The 23,996-nt window shown below is 37.8% G+C and overlaps 1 protein-coding gene and 1 non-coding gene across 3 annotated transcripts; both read left to right on the top strand.

Moving 5' to 3' along the window:
* The first annotated feature begins 1,206 nt into the window (after positions 1-1,206).
* Positions 1,207-1,288, top strand: Trnas-aga (transfer RNA serine (anticodon AGA)). Its single transcript has one exon. It is a non-coding gene; the product is annotated as a tRNA-Ser (tRNA).
* Positions 1,289-5,857: 4,569 nt separating this feature from the next.
* On the top strand, positions 5,858-19,049 carry LOC145784512 (ESF1 homolog). 2 transcript variants are annotated; one of them, XM_082596344.1, is made up of 12 exons: positions 5,858-5,948; positions 10,871-11,004; positions 11,498-11,627; positions 12,903-13,050; positions 14,032-14,238; positions 14,605-14,781; positions 15,076-15,178; positions 15,613-15,783; positions 16,418-16,595; positions 16,940-17,091; positions 17,295-17,617; positions 18,296-19,049. In XM_082596344.1, exons 2-12 carry the CDS (start codon positions 10,873-10,875, stop codon positions 18,549-18,551), a joined length of 1,977 nt encoding a protein of 658 aa, XP_082452470.1. In that variant the 5' UTR covers positions 5,858-5,948; positions 10,871-10,872; the 3' UTR covers positions 18,552-19,049. The 2 variants fall into 2 exon arrangements, with proteins under 2 accessions (XP_082452470.1, XP_082452469.1); XM_082596343.1 differs by lacking the exon at positions 5,858-5,948 and having other exon boundaries at positions 10,774-11,004.
* The last annotated feature ends 4,947 nt before the right edge of the window (positions 19,050-23,996 follow it).

The following is a 23,996-nucleotide window of genomic DNA, read 5'->3' as shown; positions in this document are numbered from 1 at the left end:
CATGCCGGCAATTTATTGCTTGTTAAACGTAACTGATTTTTGTTGTTGTTTGCTCAATAAAGCGAATCGTTCCGCGGCAGACAGCCCATTCAGCAGCCGATGTCGACAATTTATTTCATTTTATGCCGAAGCGCCATTTGCCAATTTTAATGTTTTTCTGAGAGCTGAACTGGTCTAACTGAGCTCGTTTGATGTGAGCTGGTCCGATTTGATAGAGCTGGTTTGATATGAGCTCTTTGTCTAATTGAGCTGGTTTGATGTGATAGAGCTAGTCCGATTTTATAAAGCTCTCGTCAAAGGACGAACAAACAATTTTATTGTGTGCGCCCTTTTTTCTATTTTCTTTGGGAGCAATTGCATGGAAAATTACAGAAACTTTAGTAAACGGCAGGAAAACTTATACGATGAAATAATGGATCGCTACAGAATGTTCTAGTAATTTTCGCAGCATATTATGATCTATTATCTAACCAATTCTGATTCAGCACAACGGTCAACTGACAACAAACACTTCCATTTTTTCGTGAAGTTGAAGAGCTCAATAGGGAAAACAAGAAACAATATTTTGAAAAAAGATTGCAAACAAAAATTTTATTGTTTATCATTTTGTATCAAGTCGGAGTCGGTCTTTTTTTAACGACTCCGACTCCGGATACGCCAAAGTCCTTCCGACTCCACAGCCCTGTATGAAAGTAATTTGATGAAAAGCCTTATTTTTGTTTGTGCGTTATTTCTTTCTTCTCGCGCTTTCAATTACACTATGCATGCAACACAAAATAAATCAAAGGAGCAAACAAATGTGTCTGGATTTTTCCTGTGCGCAAAGCATGAATATGAACCACGTTTTTTCCATCACCCTTCATTTTTTTGTAATTTTATTTTTTATGTAAAATGTTTCCAAAAAGTATGTATCTGCCAGCAGAAGTAAAAAATAGAATTGTAATAAATAGTGATCTGTAAAAACTATTTAAAAACGTGCAGTAGGCTACTTGTTTATAAGTAAACGTGCTGCAACACCGTTGCAAATTTAGCTGCAAGAACGCGCAGTTGTGCAGCCTTCAATCGCTCACCGAAAATTAGCCAAACTTTCAGTTTTTTCATCTAAAAAATATTCGACGAAAGAAACAAAGTTTAATGTTCCCTCTAGCCTACGTCACTGCGATTGTTAAAATATTTGTGCAACAGCAAAAAAGTATGAAACAAGTGGTCGTTGTGGCCGAGTGGTTAAGGCGACAGATTAGAAATCTGTTGGGCTCTGCCCGCGCAGGTTCGAATCCTGCCGACGACGTATTATTGTATTTACTCTTATTTTAAGTTTCGAAGAAAGTTCTGAGCTGCACTGAACTTTCATAAGTTACAAGCTTGAGCCGATTGAGCACTTTACTGGAGGCACCTTTGACTAACGACTTCCAACCCTGCGTGCTGCCCACCGGGCTCAACAGAAAAAATTAAAGATTGGATTTCATCATTGAGTTATCAAAGATAATAATCAAACTAGCGTGGATCAAATGAGTGAAGAACTTTTTTTTGAAACTCCTTTCTGATTTTCCGTTTTCGCTACCTTTTCAAAAAAATTTGGTTTTTAAAGGGGTATTAAAGGAAAAACCTGACTTGGCGATTTTCCATGTTCTTTGTGTTTAACATGCTACCATAAAACGATTTTCAATAAAATTTTGCCCCATTGCGGTCTGACCACCATTGTGCGCGTGCTTTTGTCAGAGCTTTCAAAATGAGATTGGCCTGAGCAACGAAGCGTGCGACTGTAAAGAACGTCATAAAGTCTACGTCATAAAGTCTAGCAATCAACCGATCACGCAATAATTGTTACTGCGGGCGATTTGACTGTAGGCTATGTATGTATTTACATCAAAACAGCACATTTTAACATCAAAACAGCAGACAGTTTGCTCAAAACATCAGATTGGTAACGTGGTTTTTGTTATTGCTGGACTTTATGACGTATTCTTGAGCTGTGTTTGCACGTTTTGGTCATTTTGAAAAAAATGAAAATAAATGAAACACTGGACTTTGGGCCTTGCCAGCGCCATTGAAAACAAATTTTTTTGGGTAATTGTTTTTGAAATGTATTCTTGAATGTTCAGTTTACTCATTTTAATGCTTAATTCCGGTTTGAAATTTTCCTTTAGTATGCCTTTAAAAGTAGGTGGGCTCGGTCCACCCAGAAAATAAAGTAGGTGAGCCCAAGTCCACAAGGCCCACGTGGTTCCTCCATGCCTGGCTAGGCCGATGATGAAGACACATGGACGACAGATAATTGAATTTAATGAATTTCAAATCGGATATCAGTTATGAACATGTCCATGTGGCAAAGCGGTTAAGGCAACAAACTTTAAATCTGTCAGGTTCTTAAGCGTAGGTTCGAATTCTGCCCACGACTCTTGAATGCATTTTAGGTTTAGCATTAAAAATTAATCCATCTGCAAAAACATAGGTAGGCCTAAATACTTCAGATGAGAATTTTCATCATTGCATTCAATAATGTTCTCAATCTTTTGTCGTGTGATAGCCTACGTGAACTCAATGGAACAAACAGGGCCGGATTTAGCTGATGCGGGCCCCGGGGCACTTTTAGATCGGGGAGGCCCTCATGCAAAAAAATTTTTCGCTCCTACGGCGCGAAAAACCGCCTCTATACGTCTACAGTAGCATTAATCCAGCACTGCACAGCATTTTCCAGAAACTTCAAAGACTGAAAGAAAGAAAAAATAACACAAAATCACATTTTTTCCACGTAGGGGGGCCCTTCAAAAGTCGGGGGGCCCAGGGTACCTGTACCCTCTGCCCCCCTAAATCCGGGCCTGATCGGAACAAAGTTTTTTTGACTTCTAATTTTTCGAATGCACCTGAAGATTTATTCAAAAAATGAAGAGCCGAAAATGCTGAAACTAAACTCATGTTCAGCAAACGTTTCGAAAACGATAGGCTACTGTGTAGGCTATTCATCTTTAGTGCTATAAATGCATCAAAACGTTCGCTGAACATGAGTTTAGTTACAACGTTTTGAATTCTTTATTTTTTGCTTAGAATAACCAGGCATTCTAAACCAGGCATTTTGCATTTAAATTGACGATTTGTCAATCATTTTTGTTGTAAGCCGTTGACAGATAGTGACGCAAATTTAAAACTTTGCCATATTAGCCTACTCTGCATGCCAATTAGGCTATTTCGCAGTATGTAGCGGTAGGCACTTTAACGTACCACCATGTCCGAATTCATGATGCAATCATGCGTAACGTATATAACACCACTGGTGTTTTAGTCACAATTTTCCTTATAGCTAAACTCCATTGATTGCAGTCTTAAGATCCTTCTTGCACTCACTTCAGTTGCAGAAGAAAAAATAGTATTAGCAGAGGGTGGGAATCGAACCCATGTAGCCTAATCGAAATTACTACTCCTTTGCCCTAACCCAGTGCTCTTCAACCTTTTTTGGTTTGGTGAACCCTTAAAGTTGTTGTGACGAACTCATGCACCCTGTTTACTTAAAAGGTAAACTGAGGTAAAAGCGATATAAAAAATCATTATTTAATGACTGTTTTGTTGTTGCACATTATTAACTAACAACTCAAACCGAGGTATGATATCTTTTTCAATTGCTCTCCTCATCAATGGTGGTCACAGCGGTAAACCATAATCTCTTCGTGGGAAAATTTTAACATAAAGTTCCCGAATCCGTTCGTCTGTATATAATGACCGAAGAAACACACACTTGAACTTCTTTTCAAACAGTGTATTTCTGTAAAATTAGCCCGCGGCTATCGAAATGGGTATGCAATGCCTACACCTCTAAAACTGTCACTACGATACAGATTACTTGGATAAAAGACGGAGAATTTGTCCAGCTAGCAAGCACCAAATAAACCAGTTAAATGTGCGACCGACTTCCAACAAACAACTTCGAGAATGAATCAGAAAAATTTGTGATAACTCAAAGGCACAATGTTTAAACCGGTTTCAACAGGTTTGACACGAGTCTGGTGATGGTGCAATTTTGGCTCATGTTTTAGGAATTTCCATGACGTAATATTCAGTAGACTTGAACGGTTTCTACATGACGTTTGACCAGGCGAACAACCGTCTGGAACAAATGGATCGATGTGTGTGATTGAATTTCTCTTTCGAGATTTAATTTCACACAAACAAGAAAAGCCGCTTTCGCATAAATACGTTGTTGGCATTTGAATAAGTACGGAAATTGCCCTTTCTGCTATGCTTCTGTATTCTGGCACATTTAACAGGTGCACCCAAAAGTCAGTGTATGGTGTCTCTTTAAATAATACTTTCATACCAAAATCCGATTAGAGATCAGTCAAATCTTCAATTTCTGTAGTAGGTCCGTCATAAATGAAAGGTTGTAATATCCAAGAACTGGCATTAAGTGTGGCATTCTGTTCAGCATTGAAATATTTCTCAAAGTTTTCTTGCAACAAATTAAGATGGGCATGAATAAGTGGCAACAGTTGCTCTTGACAATTGCTTCCATGTTCTTCCATGAAGTCTTGGAAAAGCGAAAATTCAGAGAAATTGTATGATGCAACTCGGTTCTGCCACAGTGGTAATTTCTTCTTTATAGCTTTGACTTTGGACATGCTTTCAAAAATATCCCCTTTCTTCCCGGATAGTTGCGTCTTCTTGTCGCAACTATTCGGTTTTTGATTATTGCACCACAATGGTTTAATTGTGACACGAACTAGTACAAAAAAGTATCACGTGAGCTAGAGCGCAGAGATAAAAGAGCCGCATGCGGCTCCGGAGCCGCAGGTTGCCGACCGCTGATAGTCCTTCAGTTGCTGCAAAATGACTTGAAACCTACATCTTTTTTCTAATATCCTGAAAGTCAAATATTAATGGTTTATTTTTGCTCACAGAAAGTTTTTGTAAAAAGTATCTGTTTAGTGTGACAAGTTTGGGATGCACCCGTGTATACCTTTTCGTACTGGTGCACCCCATGCATATTTTGGTGCACCCTAGGGTGCACCGTGCACACCGGTTGAAGAGCACTGCCCTAACCCATTAGGCCACGCTGGTTATGACAATGCATTCAGTTAAATTTCTTTGTATCAAAATCTTTCGATACAGACGATCAGAATATCACGTGTTGAGTCACATGACTGAAATCAGCTGATTCACGTGTAGGCTAGCCTAAGTTTTTTCGAAGAGTGTGTTACGTTAAAGTGCCTACCGTATGTAGGCTAGCAGCCTAGTGACGCAAAAAAAAATTTAAGGGGAGGCTACTATATTGACGGAATGCTGGTCGAACAAGTTAATAGCTTTACATATCTGCTACATATACAATTAACTGACAATAGCAGATGCAAAACAGAAACATTAAAACGAATAAAAATAGCAAGAAACAACTTTGTCAAAAAAAAAAGAAAGACATTAACAGCAGGCAAAATTAACATCAACCTTCGAAAACAAGTTATGAAATGGTATATCTGGACCACGTCCACGTGACTTTACAATGCAAAAAAGTGGACATTGTCATCACAAATAGTAAAACGACTAAAGGCATTTAAAATGTGGGTTAATAGAAGAATGCTTAGAATTTCATGGAAGGATAAAATCACAAACGAAGATGTAGGCTACTATTTCGAAACAAATCAACATGGAAATTTTACAAACAATTAAAACAAAAAAATTGAAGTAGGCTCACAGTCTCTGTATTACTAGGTAATATAGAGACAGTGGTAGGCAAGCCTATTTTTGCCATTTGATTCGCAATAGGCTAATGCTATTCAAAGACAACTATTCTCGAAGCAAAAACGAATGGAAAACGAAATAGAGGCAGACTACCAAGACTTTGGACTAATGATATTAAAGACTGGTCAGGAGTTGATTACAAAACGGAAAAAGAAAAATTTCACTGCAGAGAAACTTGGCGCTTCAATGTCTCCAACCTTCGACGAGAGGAAGGAATAAAAAAGGTGATGATGAAATTTAGCCATGCCATAACTTTTTGCAAGCATGTGGGGCATGATATTATGGTATTGAAGTACTTTTCAATAGCACTGGTCTCCGTTAAAGTATGAGATAAAGATAAGTTAAAATATCCTCTTATTTTTTAATTTTTCAACCAGACATTGCTTCCACTTTTTTTTAGGTCTTTATTTTAGGTTAGGTTTTGCTACAAGGGAATTTCCCATTATTTTTTTTACTATTTTGCAATTTTCCTTTTCGTGTTGCCAGATAACATCTTATGTCCCTGAAACTAAGTAGGTAAACGATCAAGATCTTTTGGTTCAAATTTTGATTTGGAAAACTTCAGCAAGAAAAAAACTTATATCAAAAACAACCTTATATCTAAAAAAAACTGAACATAAGCTCACAAAAATAAACTGAACTGAAATGTGAACGAAATTAAAGAATTGTTAAAGCTCGATGAAGAATTCCCATTGGAGGAATCTGGCAACCTTAATACCAAGCGGCATGAGTTTTTCGGTTTTCATTCATTTATTTTTCGTCGTTAACGCGTCTGGGACGAAAAAGATACTGCTAAGCAGTAGCTTAGCCAGGAATTTTGAAAGGAGGGGGTTTTGACAACCCAGCGGCGGGGGGTCTGGGGGGCCTCCCCCAGAAAATTTTGAAAAATTACTTTGAATTTGGTGCATTCTGAGAGCATTTTCAACAAAAATGTGGGTATGAATATTCCTGTAAAATGGTGCTGTCCGGTGGCATAGCAAAAAGATAAGATCATGTTTTCTTCGGCATTTTTCGGAAATAAAGCTATGTCTCTATGTTTTCTTGTTGCTAATTCCTGGCTGAGATGTTTAAATGTTTGGTAAGTTATTGGCAAAACTCGCTCTTTTAATGCAGTTTTGTTTAAAGTTAGGCAATATTTTTTTTAGACTGAAAGCATCATTCTCAAGCATAAAGAGACTGAAAGCATCATTCTCAATATCGTGACGTCACACGCGTGCCAAAGGGGGGGGTTGTAACCCCCAAAACCCCCCCTTGGCTACCCCACTGCTGCTAAGTAATTACAATAGTCGATATAGACGTACTAGCACGTTAATGAACAGGAAAAGTGGCAAAACCTTGAAAGGTTCAAACGTGCCTCAATAGTAATCCTGTAGCAGGCCATATGTCCCTCGGTCAGTTGGTCAGTACGGTACTGGATGTTATCACAATGGGCGCAAATAAACACAGGATTACTATATTATTTCATTATTATTACCATGAGTACGGTACATCAGTGTCTGCTGAGTAAAGTAGCCTACCATTAATGGAAATATTGGCACCACTAATTGTATAGGGTTGGTTTTGCAGTTATAGCTCAGTGATGATGTATTTCAGCCAATTTGCAGACTTTTATTAAAAAATTTAAGATTTAGGCTAACTTACTGTACTTCCACTTACACATAAAATTCTGTTAAAAGCAGAATGGTGAGGTGTCTGAATTACACAGAAAAAGTTCTCGATTTTAGCATCTAGACTCAGGCCTCGAAATTCGTTTTTGTTGACGGCGGACAAACATGTCCGGTCTGAGCAGCTATCTTGGCGGACAAATCAAGTCTCACGGCGGACACACCAGTTTTAACATCGATCGTCATGCTTAATCACTTTATTTTGATAATTTTTCGCCATTTGAGAACTATAGCTACGGTTTGGAAGGCTTTTTAAAATTTCACCGAAGTCACTCTCAAAGGCTGTCATCAGACCAACGACGTGCGCTTGAAGAGTGAAAGCGCCGTGTAGCTGCTTAATACGCCGCATAACTGATTAACTTTCAACAAACGAGGTCGTACGGCTTCTTGCGTCACAATGCTCTGGACACGAGTCAGAAAACTCCCACACTAACTCTACTATTTTCTGCTGTGCAAAGTTTCACTAGGCTTCTTCCATTAGGTTTATTTTTGCGTGTCATGTGAGCGAAACTGTCAAAGAGCGAGTAGGTTCATTGCCCTCATTCTCACTTTTACAATTTTTCCTGTGATTTTTCTTACAGTAATTCCGTACCAAAAGTTAACAATTTTTTTTGCATCTTGCTGTAATAGCCTACCCGTGTAATCTAATTTTGTAGCCAAGCTTGCCTTATCAATATTACTCAGAGATCAAAGCCAGACATTGTGACGTAAGACTTGAACTAAGTTGCGCGTGATTAGTGTAAATGTACGGTACTCCCATCGATTCTTAGCGAAGAATTCACCTTTGTTACGCTGATTCAATGTCATCCATCGTTGAAGCAACGTAAAAATGGAAGGTTTTCCTGCTTGAACGGAAGCTAAGGGATACAATATTAACATTTTGTAGATGCGCGCTACCACGCTAGAATACGCAGGAAATTATATTCTCGCAATAATTGTTCGTGCTGTGCAATGACAATTTGTATCGCTAATTCCTGTGTTATTTTTCGGCGGACAAATATGACCGATCTAGATGGTACTTCCCGCGGACATCACATGCTGTGACGGCGGACATGTCCGCGGTGTCCGCCGTGAATTTCGAGGCCTGTAGACTAGTTAAGAAGGCAATGTCTTGTTGCATTGTTGCAATAGTCATAATGTTTACAGTACGGTACGCCGCAATGTTAATTGCTGACTTGATGATCTAATATCATAGTCTTAAGTCACTCGAATAGTCTTTTATTTGTGTGCTTTTCACGAGTCTTGGCATCCACATTAAAATTTTTAATAATTTTTTTCTTTAAATTTGAACTAAGCTACTGTAATTAGGATTGTATATATTCTACTGTAGAGCCCGGACGGGGGCCTCAGATAGTGTTTCTGCAGGTCACACTTTAGGCACCGTTGTACTAAAGTAGGCTATTGGACAGGGGTACAACCTAGTTTGTACCCTGAAAAGATCGAGAGAAAAAATTTAAAAAAAGCCGAAGTCGCTGATCGCAGTTTCCGCAAACATTTTAAAATTTTCCCCTTGAAAAGATCGAGAGAAAAACGCAGTTTCCGCAAACAAACAAACTGAAAAGATCGAGAGAAAAAAATAGAACAAAACCGAAGTCGCTGATCGCAGTTTCCGTTTTTCCGCAAACATTTTAAAATTTCTGGTAATGATTCTAAGAGTTTGCCGAAGTTGCTTATCGCAGTTTCTTCAAACATTTTAAAAGGGTTAAGGTTAAGAAAAGATTGAGAAGAAAAAATTAAAAATAGCTGAAGTCGCTGATCGGTGTTTCCGCAAACAAACAAACTGAAAAGATCAAGAGAAAAAAATAGAACAAAGCCGAAGTCGCTGATCGCAGTTTAAGGGTAGAGTTTGTGGTGGCTTAGGACACATTAATGATTGATTTCGTTCAGCAACTTTGATATCGCTCCATTTTTTATCTCGGTCTTTTCAGGGGACAAATTTATCAACCCACATTTTAGATTGTGCCATCCCTCATTGTGTATGTTAGAGCAATCTGATGCCAATGTAGAAGCAATTAAACTGCATTGCATGCAGATTTTTTAGACAAATATATTTTTAGACTGCTTGGCTACCGTACGTAGATTTTATTACCTATTAGTATGGATGCACCCAAATTCGTACCCTGAACAATTCGTACCCTGAAAAGATCGAGAGAAAAAATTAAAAAAGTCGAAGTTGCTGATCGGAATTTCTGCAAACAAACAAAAACTCTTAGGATCATTACCGGAAATTTTAAAATGTTTGCGGAAACTCCGATCAACCCTAACCCTTTTAAAATGTTTGCAGAAAGTCCGATCAACCCTAACCCTTTTAAAATGTTTGCAGAAACTGCGATCAGCGACTTCGGGTAACTCTTAGGATCATTACCAGAAATTTTAGAATGTTTTCAGAAACTGCGGAAAAACGGAAATTGCGATCAGCGACTTCAGCTTTGTTCTATTTTTTTCTCTTGATCTTTTCAGTGTTTTTGTTTGCGGAAACACTCTAACCCTTTTAAAATGTTTGCGGAAACTCCGATCAACCCTAAACCCTAACCCTTTTAAAATGTTTGCGGAAACTGCGATCAGCGACTTTGCAAACTCTTAGGATCTGGGTTTTTTTTTTCGCTGAGAGTTTTCGGTCATTTGTTCAAAATGACTTGAAAAAATTAAGCCATTTTTTATTTATTTTGGTCATTGTTAGTCATTTTTGGTCATATTTAGTCAATTGACTACATCTTTTTTTGGACAGTTTGACCGAATTGACTATATTTTTTTCAGGCATCTTGCTAAAAAATTGGTCAATGACCGAAAAAAAAACCCAGCTTAGGATCATTACCGGAAATTTTAAAATGTTTGCGGAAAAACGAAAACTGAGATCAGCAATGTTCTATTTTTTTATCTCGATCATTCGGTTGTTTGTTTGCGGAAACTGCGATCAGCGACTTTGGCTTTTTTAATTTTTTTTTTCGATCTTTTCAGGGTACAAATTAGGTTGCACCGGAGCACCCATTAGTATTACCTTTATTATTCTATTGCATGTGTAGTCTGAACTGATTTAATTTGGGTCATCAGACCACTCGGCATGCGACAACTCAGCAAGTACATTTCAGCTATTGTCAAGTCAGCTTGTTAAATTGGTTTTGCTGACTTGTGACAATGTGACATGCCAAGCTTCGGTTTGCTCAGTTGTCACGCACCGTACTCAGTTTCATCATTTTCCAACTTCAGCCACTTGCTGAAATATTGCTGGCTCAGTTGTCTCTTGCTCAACTGTCATATGCTCAGTTAACAACTGCTGACTTGCAGGAGACTTTTTAATTTGTGAGCAACTTAAAGATCAGTTGCAAAATCAAGCAAAAGTTTGTTTGGTGCTTTTAATTAATATTTGTATGTTTATTAAGAAATATTGCTGCTCGGCTGGGGCTAACTTGTGAAAGAATATTTATTAATTGCCATTTAAATTGAGCATTAACTTGTGTGAAACTTTCTGAGCTAATCTTTAGTTATGGAAATGGAAGTTGACAAACGTTTTCGAGGAGTTTTTCAAGATCCTCGATTTCGTTCAACTAAACAGAAACAACGTAAAGTAAAAATAGACCGCCGGTTCCAATCCATGTTCACTGATGATAAATTTAAGGTAATATATATATATTATATATGTTTATAATTTTCACTGACATTCATATCTTTTGATCGTATGTTCTAGATTTTTGTATTGTACTGATGTACATTTGCATTTTTATTTTATGCTATATTTTCATTAAACTAAAGTCATTAAACAAAGTGCATTAAACATTATAATAAATTATTTTCATTAAACTTCATTAAACAAAGTGCATTAAATTATTTTCATTAAACAAAGTGCAGTGGACACCTAAGTTTTCTGAGAACTGTAATCAATAAGTTGTTTTTCAACTGATGAGCCTATTTTATTTGTTTTCACTATACATCCACTTAAAATTCAAGTTTTTTTTGCATTCTTCATATTCCAATACCGGTATCTATCAATTTACCATCTAATTATTACGCTAGTTTTTATGAAGAATGTGGTAAATAAAACTATTAACTACTTCAAGTGGAAGTTCTTATAATACTTTACATTTGCTGTCATGTTTTGCATTTTCTTGCAGTTTAAAACTGATATAGATAAACGAGGTCTACCTGTTCATGAATCTTCCTCAGAAAATTTGAAAAAGTATTACCGGTTGTCTCACAAAGAAAAAAAGAGATTAAAACTTGAAAGACAAAAAGAAAGAAATAGTATGTATCAACACTTGTATTTAGAAGACCTAGACATAGTAGACAATATTGTTGTTTTTAAATGCTATTGGTTCTGAAATCATTGAATAATCCAAAGTAGATGCAAGTTATATTGTATAAGACTAGTCTACCATACTCAACTTGCATTGACAGTATTTTGTTAGTTTGCAGCAACTTGATTACTCATTTGGATAGATTTTGTATTTAAAACAAACAATATGATACAACACTCTTGACGTGTCGCATATAACGTTTTACGTAGACGACGGAATTGGCTTCAGTGAACCACGTATATTGAGGGTATATTCAGTGGCGTACACAAGATTTTGTTACTGGGGAAGGGGCATTCAATATAATTTGACATTGCACCTAAATGACAAGTCGCTACAGTGCATGCACCTATTTGGCAGACACCTGACCTAACTGTTTGCACGTAAAAGACGCGCATCCCAATGAACAGTGAGAAATCTCCAGTGAGGAATTCCTCACTGGAGCAGTGTACTGTTCATAATCATGAAAAGAAATCAAAGGCTATAGTCTATAGTCAATGAGTGCAAAATAGTACCATCTCAGTCAAAAGGGGTGCCACTCCCCAATCGACGGCACGCCTTTCGGTGTCTTTTCAAAGACGCAGCCACATCTTCTTCAGCAGTGTCAAACCTGTGCTCAATCATTTTCTGGTCTTTTTTTGTTCATTATAGTGGAAATATTGTCATTGTTTTGCAGTGTTTTTAATTTTAAGAAGCTAAACGAAGCACAGATCTATATTGATGAACAAAAAATTGTTAAGCATTAGCTTATCTTTTTTTCAGCATTTAAAAGAAAATATTTGGACTGGACGTGTCAATCACATGAAATTGACTTTATTGACTTAAATTTAAAAATTGGCCAAACGATAAAAATAACTTTTTATTGACCTATCAAATTAGGATTTTGAAACCAACTCCTTGTGTTCATAACTCTTACTTAAAACTACACCGCAATAAGTTACTAAAAAAAACTTGACTTTACTTGCCCTAGTTATCACCAAGCGATATGGTACTTAAAATGCAGCTAAGCATATTGCCCTCGAGGTTGGGTGACATTGGGTTAAGTACTTAAAACATTTTAATTTTTTTATTTCCAGAAAAAATAAAAAAATATCTTTAAATGTAACCTCAATGCCTGCAAGTTAAGACTCTTGTATCTCTGCGTATGTATCACCTCTGGATTAAAACTTCTATTTCATGAAGTGATTGAAATATCTCCTGTTTTGTTTCTCGTTTCTTGTTCTAGGATTGAACAAGCTATTGTCAGGTGATTTAGAAAACGATTGTTCTGACGAAGACATCAATCAGCAAAAAGAAACTGAAGATGCAGCTCAAGATAAAAATAACAACGATGTTGATGAGAGCAACGATGAATCGTCGGATGCTTATTCTAGGTATCCATAAAACTAAAGTACAATACCGGTAGTAAAGTTGTCACTCTATATTCATCAGTTGATGTTGATGACCATATTTGTCTTGTGCCCCACTGCAAAAAAGTTGCCAACTCATTCCAGCTTTTTGAACAATAAATGTAGCTCGGGGACAAACTTATTTACCAATCAGCAATCACATGGTGGTAACAACCCTGACGTTGATGCCATTATACTTCCCGGTGGAGTTATATGTCCGTAAGTCTTTCGTTCTCTGTTCCCACTTAGCTTCAAAGAAGTCTGGTGTTCACTGTTCATCCCAAAACATCAGGGTGGTAGGCACTTTAACAAGCAGATTTCTAATAATCCACGCGCGTATCCAATCCAACCACGAACCAATGAGATGCTACGTTATCTGTACGTTATCTGTTATTGTGACCATTCCAGCATTCAGCCAGAGAATTAATAATTACTTTGAACTTTGTTTGGTAATTACAGAAGAAAAAAGAGCTATAGCACTAGCAGAGGTGGGAATCAAACCCACGTCATTGTAATGACTACTACCGCCCTAACCCAATGCGCCAAGCCAACCGATGGCAAAGCGATGATTTAATTTAGCTAGAATTTGCGTTTTTCCTTTATTCTTCCCAAACGCAATCTTGATGACGTCATGAAAAGCGTAGCTTCTGATTGGTTCGTGCTGGATTGGATATCTGCATGTTAAAGTGCCTACCCATCAGGGTCGACCAGTTGTCTGTAGCAACTTTTCCAATAGCATCTCTAATTTTTAAGCTCTTTTTATGTCGTCAATCTTTTCCGGGACCAGGACTTTCTGATGTCGTGGTGCGGCCGACCTGGCACGGTACAATGGATCTTTGGCCCCCTCCCCTTTACTATGACTTCTCTCATTTTTCATTGGGAACACGAGCCTTTACTGTATATACAGTTTAACTTTTAAACTTACCTATCGTGTTTGTTCTAAACACTTCCTTTGCATTTGCACAGTTCAGATGACGAATCGGATGAAGATTTTGGACCTGATTTAGCAAGAGGTGAAGGAGATATTGAATCAAGTTCTGATGATGATGAACAAGATGATCATCCTGAGACGAAAATAACTCATCACTGGAGCGAATTGGACGCAGAAACAGAACGATCTGATGACATTTCAAAGCGACTTGCCCTTTGTAATATGGATTGGGAAAGATTAAAGTATGTTTCTAAAAGTGAAGTTTGTTTTTTGGCTGTTTTGTGTCAGGCAAATTCTTGTAGTTCTTAAGCTACAGATGAGTAGATCATGAACAATGAAATCTAAAGCGTTTTCTGATTCTTTGGATGCTTTTATTAATTAAATAAAAGTCAACCATGTTGGAAAACAACCTTTTAGAGCATCTGTATTCGATAGAATGTTATCTTGTCAGCAAGGTTTATTAAAACATATATAGTGGAAAGTGGAATGTTGTTCGTGTAATCTAACTTATGATGATGACGCATACTGGAATGCGTCATCACATAAACTTGTTTTGTCATGTTTTGTCAATCACATAAACTTTGCGTCTAAAACGCTTATCTGTTCAGGGCTGTGGACCTATTTGTGTTATTTCACGGTTTCGTTCGAGACGGTGGACGCATAGCGAAAGTTTCAATCTACCCTTCCGAGTTTGGCTTGGAAAGAATGGCGAAAGAGTATATGGAAGGGCCGGTGGAGTTAAAAGAAAACGAGTTTGAAGATACCAATGGATTGGAAGGAGAGAAGTGAGTGTTAAGGAAAGGCTGGTCGAGTGGGATAAATTCGATAATTATCATAAATTGCGACTTGCACTTTATATTAAAAGCCCGAAACTGACGGATTTCTGTTGTGTATGTACTTTCAACACTTTATTTAAAGTTTTAGCTTCTGTAAAAGATTACGAAAAAGTATAATACTAAACTGGTTTTAGTATGGTATTTTTCTATTCTTGAAACGAGTACTCAGTACATATACTATTAAACTGCTTTGTTTTGAATGACAGCTAAAGGCCAAGCTTACCAAATTTTACCATTTTGCAGATTTCAAATGGAAAAGTTGCGGCAACACCAAATAAACCGCTTAAAATATTACTACGCTGTCATTGAGTGTGACTCCGCTGAAACAGCTGATAAGATCTATCAGGTTGGTTTGCTTTTCTGAGAGCAGTTTGTTCTTCACCTTCCCTCCTGCAGTTCGCTAATTGTGAATCTAACACGTTCGCGCATGTTTTTTTTTGGCAATTTAATTAAGTGAGTAAAGTGACTGTTAAGTGGGGCTAAGTGACGGGAAGGCAAGGAAGCCAATCTTTATTCCCATACTCTGGCAGTTCACTTTTGGCATGTCTAAGACACAAACCGGCGCCCTTTTGAGCTTCGAACCATGGCTCTTACGACTCGACATGTAGCCAGCGCATTGCTTCGCATGCATCTAGCTGTCGATCCTTGACCCTCCGAGCCCTTCTTTTGGTCCCTTGATCCGTGCCGTTCTTGTTTCAGTGATTACCTGGCCTGCGCCGTTTCGCTGACATGTATATTTTTAATAACAAGTCTAGAAAAGTCAGCAAGCATGTCTTGCAGGAGTGTGATGGTATGGAATATGAGTCTTGCGCAACTAAGTTAGACCTTCGTTTTATACCCGATGAAGTTACTTTCGACGAACATCCTCCAAAAGATGTGGCTGACCATGTTCCTGACAAAGATAACTATAAACCCGTTCACTTCTTCACGTCCGCACTGAAGCAATCCAAGGTAGTACACGATATGAAAATTTTTCAACTGATTTTGTTGCTGGCTCTTTTTTGTGCAAAATATGTTTGTTCTGAAAGCCTTGTGTGCCCTACGATGTTTCAGTGATTATATAAATGTGAGCATAGTTATGAGTGCAAGTTGTATTGTGAATCAACGCTTAGCATATTGTTGCTTTGGTGTAAACTCGTTGGTCGTATCCGGGTTTTCAAACATGCTGTGATGTTTTGTATTCGGATATTTTGTCAGACTAGAAGCTACTTCGCCTAAAAGTATAACTTGCGTATTCCTTCATGTGCAATCAATCATTTTATTTTTCGTCATTAACGCGTCCGGGACGAAAAAGATACTAACTACAAAAATCGATATAGACCTACCAGCACGTTAACGAACGGGAAAAGGTGGCCAAACCTAGAAAGGTTTAAAACGTGCTTGAATGAAAAATTATGTAGTAGGCTATATATCAGTAGTTAGCACGGCCACAAAACCCAAAAAACAAATAGAAAAAATTAAAACAAAAACAGAGAGAAGCACACATGTAGTAATGAAAAGTTTGGTTAAAAAGATGGTCACTATTCAGACACACCACAAGCGTGAAGATATTTTTGACAACTTTTGTCCACTCTTGATGCATCAGGTTCGGCTGACGTGGGATGAAACCGATCACTCCCGCCTCAAAGTGACCATGCGCAAACTCAAGGAAGACGACCTTGCTGATATGGACATGAAAGATTTTCTAGCATCTTCTAGTGGCGAAGACAGTGAAGTTGATGACGAACCTGTTGACTCAGATAACGAAACAGTTGTTTCAAAAGGTAATACTGTAGCTTGCATCTCATGTCTATGAAATATACTCAGCGCTAATCCATATTTTATCATAGTCTCGATGCAGCGTCACTATTTATCACTAATTCATATAGTTATGGTTCTATCTAATGCTATCTGTGATAATAATTTATCTATATGGTCTGCTATCTGTATGCCAATAACTATTGTACATAATATACACTACACATAAGCATGCAACGGAAAGCAACCAGATGAAAATTCGGTAATCTGCAAACTACGCTAATCTTATCTGTGACAACATTTGCAGTCAAGATTGTTTCAAGGTATCATCACCATTTAAGACTTAGTAAAGTTGACATTTCTTTATTAGGGTTGTCGTCACGGACAACTGACCAAGATCAAATCGCTCGTTATCGGAGCTTATTGCTTGGGGATGACGACTCCAAAGATGATGGTAACGATGATGTTCACATGGAGATCAGCTGGGAACCGGATCTTGAAGAGAAGAAACAAGAATCAGAGGTAGTGAACATTATGAGCATAATAATCTCAAATTATGAATGTATAAGCAGCATCAGTCTCTTTAGCTTAGGTTTCAGCATCAGCCTCTTTCATTTATACACACGGATTCATGTGGAAGAGTGACATTGATTTGACATCTTCTTCCTCGTTTTTGTGGTTGCTGTTGCTGTGAAATTTGACTGAGCTTTTTTTCTGCCTTGTAGGATGTTGAAGAAGAAGCGGAAAATTTAGATTTGGATGCTGAGGTTTCAGACCAGAAGGAAAATGAAGAGATTCAAAAGGATGAAGAAGAAAAGCTATCTAAGAAGAAAAAGATGAGAAAACGCAGGAAGAATGATGATTTTGATGAAGATCCTAAAGAAAAGGCTGCTCTGGAGATGTTGATGATGGATCCAGAAGATGACGATAAAAAACATTTTGACATCAATGAAATCCTGAAAGAACAGCAAATGTCCAAGAAAAAGAAGAGGAAATTGGGCAAAGAGAAAACTGAAGATGATTTTAAGATTGACGTTGAAGATTCCAGGTAAAATTTTAAACGAAATTTCAAATTTTTATTTATAATTCAATTAAGCTCTTGCTAATGAAGAGCCGGTACGAAAAGTGCTTTGCGAACTTAAGTATTCCTATAAATAGACCAAACTAGCTACACACATGTCACGCCAGGACATGGAGTGGCTTGCAAATTTTCCATATTCTGCTAAATTTTCCAATTCATATTTTCAGCCGAAAACTGACCGCTGAAAAAGTTACAAAATTTACTATTTGTCGACAAAGAGTTCCGCATGTTATTGAACGAATTTTAAGCATCAGAAGTTAGCTTGAACTTTTTTGCCTAACACTGTGATGTGAAGACCCCAATAAGCCGAGCAAGAATAGAAGATTTGTTTCATAACATATCATGTGAATCCACACAATTGCACAGTTCAAATCTCACAAGGTTTTGCCAATAGCTAAATTGTTTGTAAATATGAAATCCAACACAATCAACGTTAAGAGCATAAAAAACCCTCAAAAATGTTTGCTTTTCAACATAGAAAAATGTTTCAAACAGTGCTTGCTTTCCACGGATTTTGTGAAATCATGGTTTTGCATTTATGTTTTACTTCCTTTTGGGCGGAGCATATTGTTAAAGCGGAATAAATCCATTTAAGTGCCAGTAATGTATTCATTAAATGTTTTCAAGGAGAATCTTTTTTTCCAGGTTTTCCGCTGTGTACTCGCAACCTGCGTTTGCTCTTGATCCCAACAACCCCGCCTTCCGAAAGACGCAAGCCATGAAGGACCTCCTGGACGCTAGACAGGATCGCCTTCGGACGCAGGAAGAGAATGGCGCGTCTGTGGAAGAATTGAACTCCCGCGAACCAAAAACCGAAGACATTGATATCAACAAATTAGTCGCTTCTGTTAAGTCGAAAACAAAAAAACGAATGCTTAAACTAAAGTCAAAAGTCAAATAATAAAAATCATAGAAATGTGCTTTGATGCCGACTTAGTGTGTGATGGCAATACTGTAACGCATCGTACATATTGCATTGTAAGCAGCTCTGTTTGAAAACCACTCATATAATGGCATTGCGAATTCTCATGAACAGCCGCATTTAACAATAAAAATACGACATACCGCCAGTGGCGTAGCTAGGGAATGTGCCGCCCAGGGCGGATTCAGATTTTGCCGCCCCTTCAAGAAAAAGCATGTGAAAATAAAACGCGTTTTTTTATCAGATAATCAAAAATCGTACTCTAAAGGTGGCCCCCGTGGCCTTTCGCCCCCCCCCCCCCCCTAGCTACGCCACTGCATACCGCCCACTGCTTGACGGACGAGTATGCGAGACCTTTCACCGCTTTGCCATACCACGCTTGAACATCCGACGGGTTTCATGCGATGGCTATAATCTGTTGCGTTTATTTCAGTATTGCACCTTCAAATGAAAACCGCACAAAAGGTCAATACATTTACCGCGACATGCAATCGAATACATGCGGTGAGCCTAGAACTTTATGTGCTTACAAGAGCTAACGCGCTTGGTTACCAACCCAAAGTCGGTCTACATCGGGTATAGGCCTACAACGTTACTCTGGAAGTTTCAAAATCAGTTTATTATGCCGAAGTACGATAATTCCATGTACATAACAATCCGCCCGATAGCTCAGTTGGTTAGCGCTTGACTTCGTGGACGATGAAGCTTCAAGATCAAGCGGCGCTGGTTCGACTCTCGGGGTGTGCGCTTGAACAACGCATTGTTAGGACTGCTCTCCATTCAGCGGCACCTAATGGATGGAATAATTCCCCGGCCACAATCGGAAACTTCACTCTGCCAATCTCAGTAACCCGCGTAACTACTGGGAATAACCTATCAAGGCTTTGTCAGTCCAGGATAAAGATTCCAAACCAATCGAAACAAAAATGTATTTCTACAGGAAAACTAGATCCAGAAAATGTTTTATTGAAACAGTGTGTGCACGTAAAAATTCACCCAAACAATAACAAAGCAGTCCACTGAAAAGAACTCAATCACCAGAAAATTCAATTGTTTCCAGTCTTTGTTGATACGGTGCAGAAAGTCCCTAGGTGCAGCCAATCAATGTAAAGTACTTTTCAGTGGGGAGCGGGCAAGATGATCACTTCTACATATGTTTAAAATGTTACCATTAGTGATAGTTAGGTGATGTATGTAGTCTTCATTTTTTCATATTGTTTTATTGCCCGATGCTCGCTGAGTTACAGTTTTCAGGTGCTGGTAGGGTTGCCAGATGTTCACTATTTTAGTGAACAAAATCGCTATTTTAAGAAAATGTTCACTGTAAACTATTTTGCTAATAGTGATAGTGAACATGTTCACTATTCTCAACAGTTCTGTCAACAACTAAATCCTGTCAATATATTTGAGCCAATAGCCATGGATTAACCAGTAGGCTAACCATACATTTCTGCTGCTTAGAGACTAAAAATACATGAGTCTGGTGCTTTGGGGAAAACCCCTACTATGCTACCCCAGTGTAATTTAGCCAAACAATCATGACAAAATTTGAGATTCGAACAAATTGTCTTCAGCCTTCTCATGGAGCCCAAAAATCGAAAAATGGGGTCAAAAACGCAATTTTTTTCAAAAATATTTTTAGTTTGGGCAGATACAATATTGTTTAGATATATTTAAATAACCTAAAAAAATGAAGTGATTTGAACTATTCCTTCAGCTTCCTCACAGCTGGCATTGGCAAACAGCAGTTCCACTGGTACAAGCAGGATTGACATTTTTTTTAAACCAGCCAAAGATTCGTTAGAGAGAATTGTTGCAGAGCTAGCAGCTGTTGACAGAATTTCTTTCAACACAAGTGCTACCAGCAATCAAATGAGACAAGCATTTTTATCCAGAGGATATAAGTTACCACAAAGCGTGGTAACTGTCAGAAATCTTGTCATGACATTCTACTACCAACTGAAAAGCAATACGAAAGATAAAATCGAAATGGAAAAAATGAGTACAAAATTCTGCTCTATCACGCTTGATGAGTATACAAGCACAAGAAACAGAAGATACATAAATCTAAACCTTCACTATCACGAAGACTACATTAATCTTGGAATGGCCAGGATAAAAGGCTCCATGCCAGCTAAAAAAGTAGAGGATTTGGTGAAAGAAAGATTGCTCAAATTTGGCCTAAAGATGGAAGATATTGTTGCAGCCACCACAGATAGAGCTAGTGTGATGAAAAGTTTTGGAAGGCTGGTTTGTTGCATCCACCAGCTTTGCTTTGCACATGGTTATCATTTAGCTGTCATGGATTTCTTGTATGCTAGGCAAGAAAACGTTGATGAACAAAGAAGAAGCGAAAATGATGAAGGATCGGAACATTTAGAAGAGGAGATGGAAGAAGAAGAAGATGGTCTAAATTTTGTGGAGGGTGAAAGTAATGGCATAAATCTTCAAGAATTTGTTTCTGTTTCGCAGAAGTCCTCTTAAGAATGAAATTTTGCAAAAGCACGTACAACGACTGTTCAATACCGAGCTGAAGTTAATTCTAGATTCAAAAGCCAGATGGAACAGCCTTTTACAAATACTAGAACGGTTTGTAAAAGTGGAGAAATGCATCAGATTGGCTCTTGTTGAAGTTAATTCTCCCATTACAATCACTGAGAGGGAAACAAAGATCCTCCAAGATGTGGTTAATGTCCTTGAACCTGTCAAACACGCAGTAGATGCACTTTGCAGAAGAGATTCCACGCTGCTGACAGCTGAACGAATTCACGATTTTGTACTTAAAACTCTTTCTGATACTGATTCTGCGTTTTCAGAATGGATCAGATCTTGCCTTCAGACCAGAATCAAAGAAAGGTGAGACACATGTCTCACTCACCTACTTGAATACCTGCATGATCCCAGATTTCTGATGGATGATAAACTTGACACGTTTTTTGAATTCGGAAAAAGAAGCAAGGTATACGCTCTTGCAGCAACCCTGTTGCAAAGGTTACTTGGAGAGGTTGCAAGAGATCCTGAACCTAGAGTAGAAGATGAAAGCAACTTGGTATCAACTACTTCTGCAAGGGTAGAAAGAGGGCCTACATCTTTGAAGGAACAACTAGAGCAAACCATCATGTCAGCATCTGTTGCTGCTACTGCAACTCCACCTTCCAAATCCAATACCATAGAACTTAGTAGAAGGACAATCCGAAAAGAATGTGAAGTCTATGAAGCAACAGCGAAACGGCCGGCCAATCTTCAAATTATTTATAAAGCGCTGCTTACCATTCAGCCCACTTCTGTAGAAGCAGAAAGAGCATTCAGTGCATGCGGGCTATTTGCTACAAAACTCCGGTCTCGTCTAAACGATTCAACTATTGATGCGTTGTGCTTTAATCGAAATGCATTACAGAAAAAATAAGCATTCGATAGTTTTCGTTTTATTGTGTAAAAATGAAACAGAGTGGAACCATTAACTTGTAACTGAGTTGCTTGTAAGATAACATGTGTATTTTAGTGGTTAAAGGACTAGATATACTGCGACAGGGTAGCTTTCAGTGTTCCTTCCAAATAAAATTGCCAAATATCCGTATATATCCGTTATCCGGATATCAAGCTTTTACAACTATCCGTTCAACCCTAGTGTATAGGTTAGATCAAAGATGGATCCAAGGGGGGTGTGGGGGTGCGCACCCCCAAAAAAAAATTTCAAAATGCCGCAACACGCGGGAGTGGGGGAAGAGGCGGGAGGTGGTGGGGGTGTCAATAGTGTGATTGTCACTATTGAATGTATTGTTATTTTAGGAATATTAATCTTTTCTTTCCATAACAATTTTAAATCATGATATTTATTTGGTTTTCAGATTTTGATTCACATAAAAAATATTTAAAAGTTAGGGTTTTGTAGAAAATTAACATATATGTAGCGTAAGCATGCCTACAACCAATATTTTGTCATATTTCCGAAGCGGTCTCGGCTTCGTGCACCAAATTCCGATCCAATTCCGGAATCTGATAGCAACAATAGATCATCTTCTAATAACAACAACTCATCTCAACCGGACTCATCTTCTACAAACACAAATGAATAGGGCAACCAAAAGTCAATAAAGTCAAAATTTTTCTGCCTAGTTTAAAGTTTATAAAACGTCCATAAACTAAATTTTAGGCTGACACGAAGAGAGGTTTCAAAGTTATTAAGTAAAAAAAGTCAAATTTTATGGTTAGGTCAAAATTTTCTTTTATCGTAGTTTTTCTTCTCTCTATTGATATTTTATTAAATTGTTTTGACAATTACATTTACTCCGCTTGTTTGTTAATATATGGCGCTGTTAAAACAAAATAAATTGACTTGACTTATTAAAAGCTACACAGATAATGATTTTTTGTTGCAATTTATGTTGCTATTCTGACGTAATAATCCGTTTGTTGCAATTTCTGAGGTAATAATCTTGTTTCGCCCACTGCTGACGATTATAAGCTAGGCGTGGAAGGCAGGTAGCGTGGTCTTTGTTCTTGGTTAGGTGAATACTCAGACCATTATACATATTATAGTGTTGAGTTTTAGCTTCCTGATGTTGTCAAATTTGTCTTTAGCTAGCCTATAATTATGCCTAAGGTTAAAAACAATCAAATTCTTCTAAAGTTCGTAGTACACTGCTTGATTACGCTTCTGAGTTTATTTCAACACCTAAAGGTGAATGACAAAAGACAAGAACTTCAAAGGCGATAATGTGCAACATTACTTGATGTTGGAGTATAATACTGCAGAACCCTCTCAGTAGTTTCGAGATATTTAAAGACACTCCATATTTATCTTTTGCAGTTTTTCGAGTTACTTTCATTACCTGTTCGTTAGCTGTGGTGTCGTCGAGTCTTCCATATTTTCCTTTTATTTTATTAGAAAAAGAAGATATCCTTACCTAACGGTTTAATTTCTAATATGCTTTGTATTTCGCATTTGGGTTGCAAACGAAGAAAGTTATTGGTCAAAATTAGGTCAAAATTTGTAAATTATAAAGTCAAAATTTCAAGTTTTTTGGTCAAAAAATTGGTTGCCCTACAAATGAACGATCAAGCAATACATCTCATTCATCACAAATTTATTTACCCAATGATATTTGCAGCAAAGAATCTGGACCAGCTCAACCAATTCTTCCTGTATATCCCCGAGATGCGAACATCACAAACCCTAGATACTGCAAATCATTCCAGAAAACTTGGTATCAAAAACACAAATGGGTAATCTATAGTATTTCCAAAGATAAAGCGTATTGCCATTGTTGCATTCATTTCAGCACACATGCGTCAAGGCACCAACAGCTGGCATTTACGAAAGAAGGATTCAGAAATTGGAGCAAAGCAGTAGGTGATCAACGGAAAGGTCTGAATAAACATGCCCGAAGTGCTCATCATTTACAAGCTGAGATACTATGGAAC

The sequence above is a fragment of the Aplidium turbinatum genome, chromosome 15 (genome assembly GCF_918807975.1).
Source record: "Aplidium turbinatum chromosome 15, kaAplTurb1.1, whole genome shotgun sequence".
In the NCBI taxonomy this organism is placed as follows: Eukaryota; Metazoa; Chordata; class Ascidiacea; order Aplousobranchia; family Polyclinidae; genus Aplidium; species Aplidium turbinatum.
The sequence above is the reverse complement of the archived record's forward strand: the minus strand, read 5'-3'. Positions and strand labels throughout refer to the sequence as shown.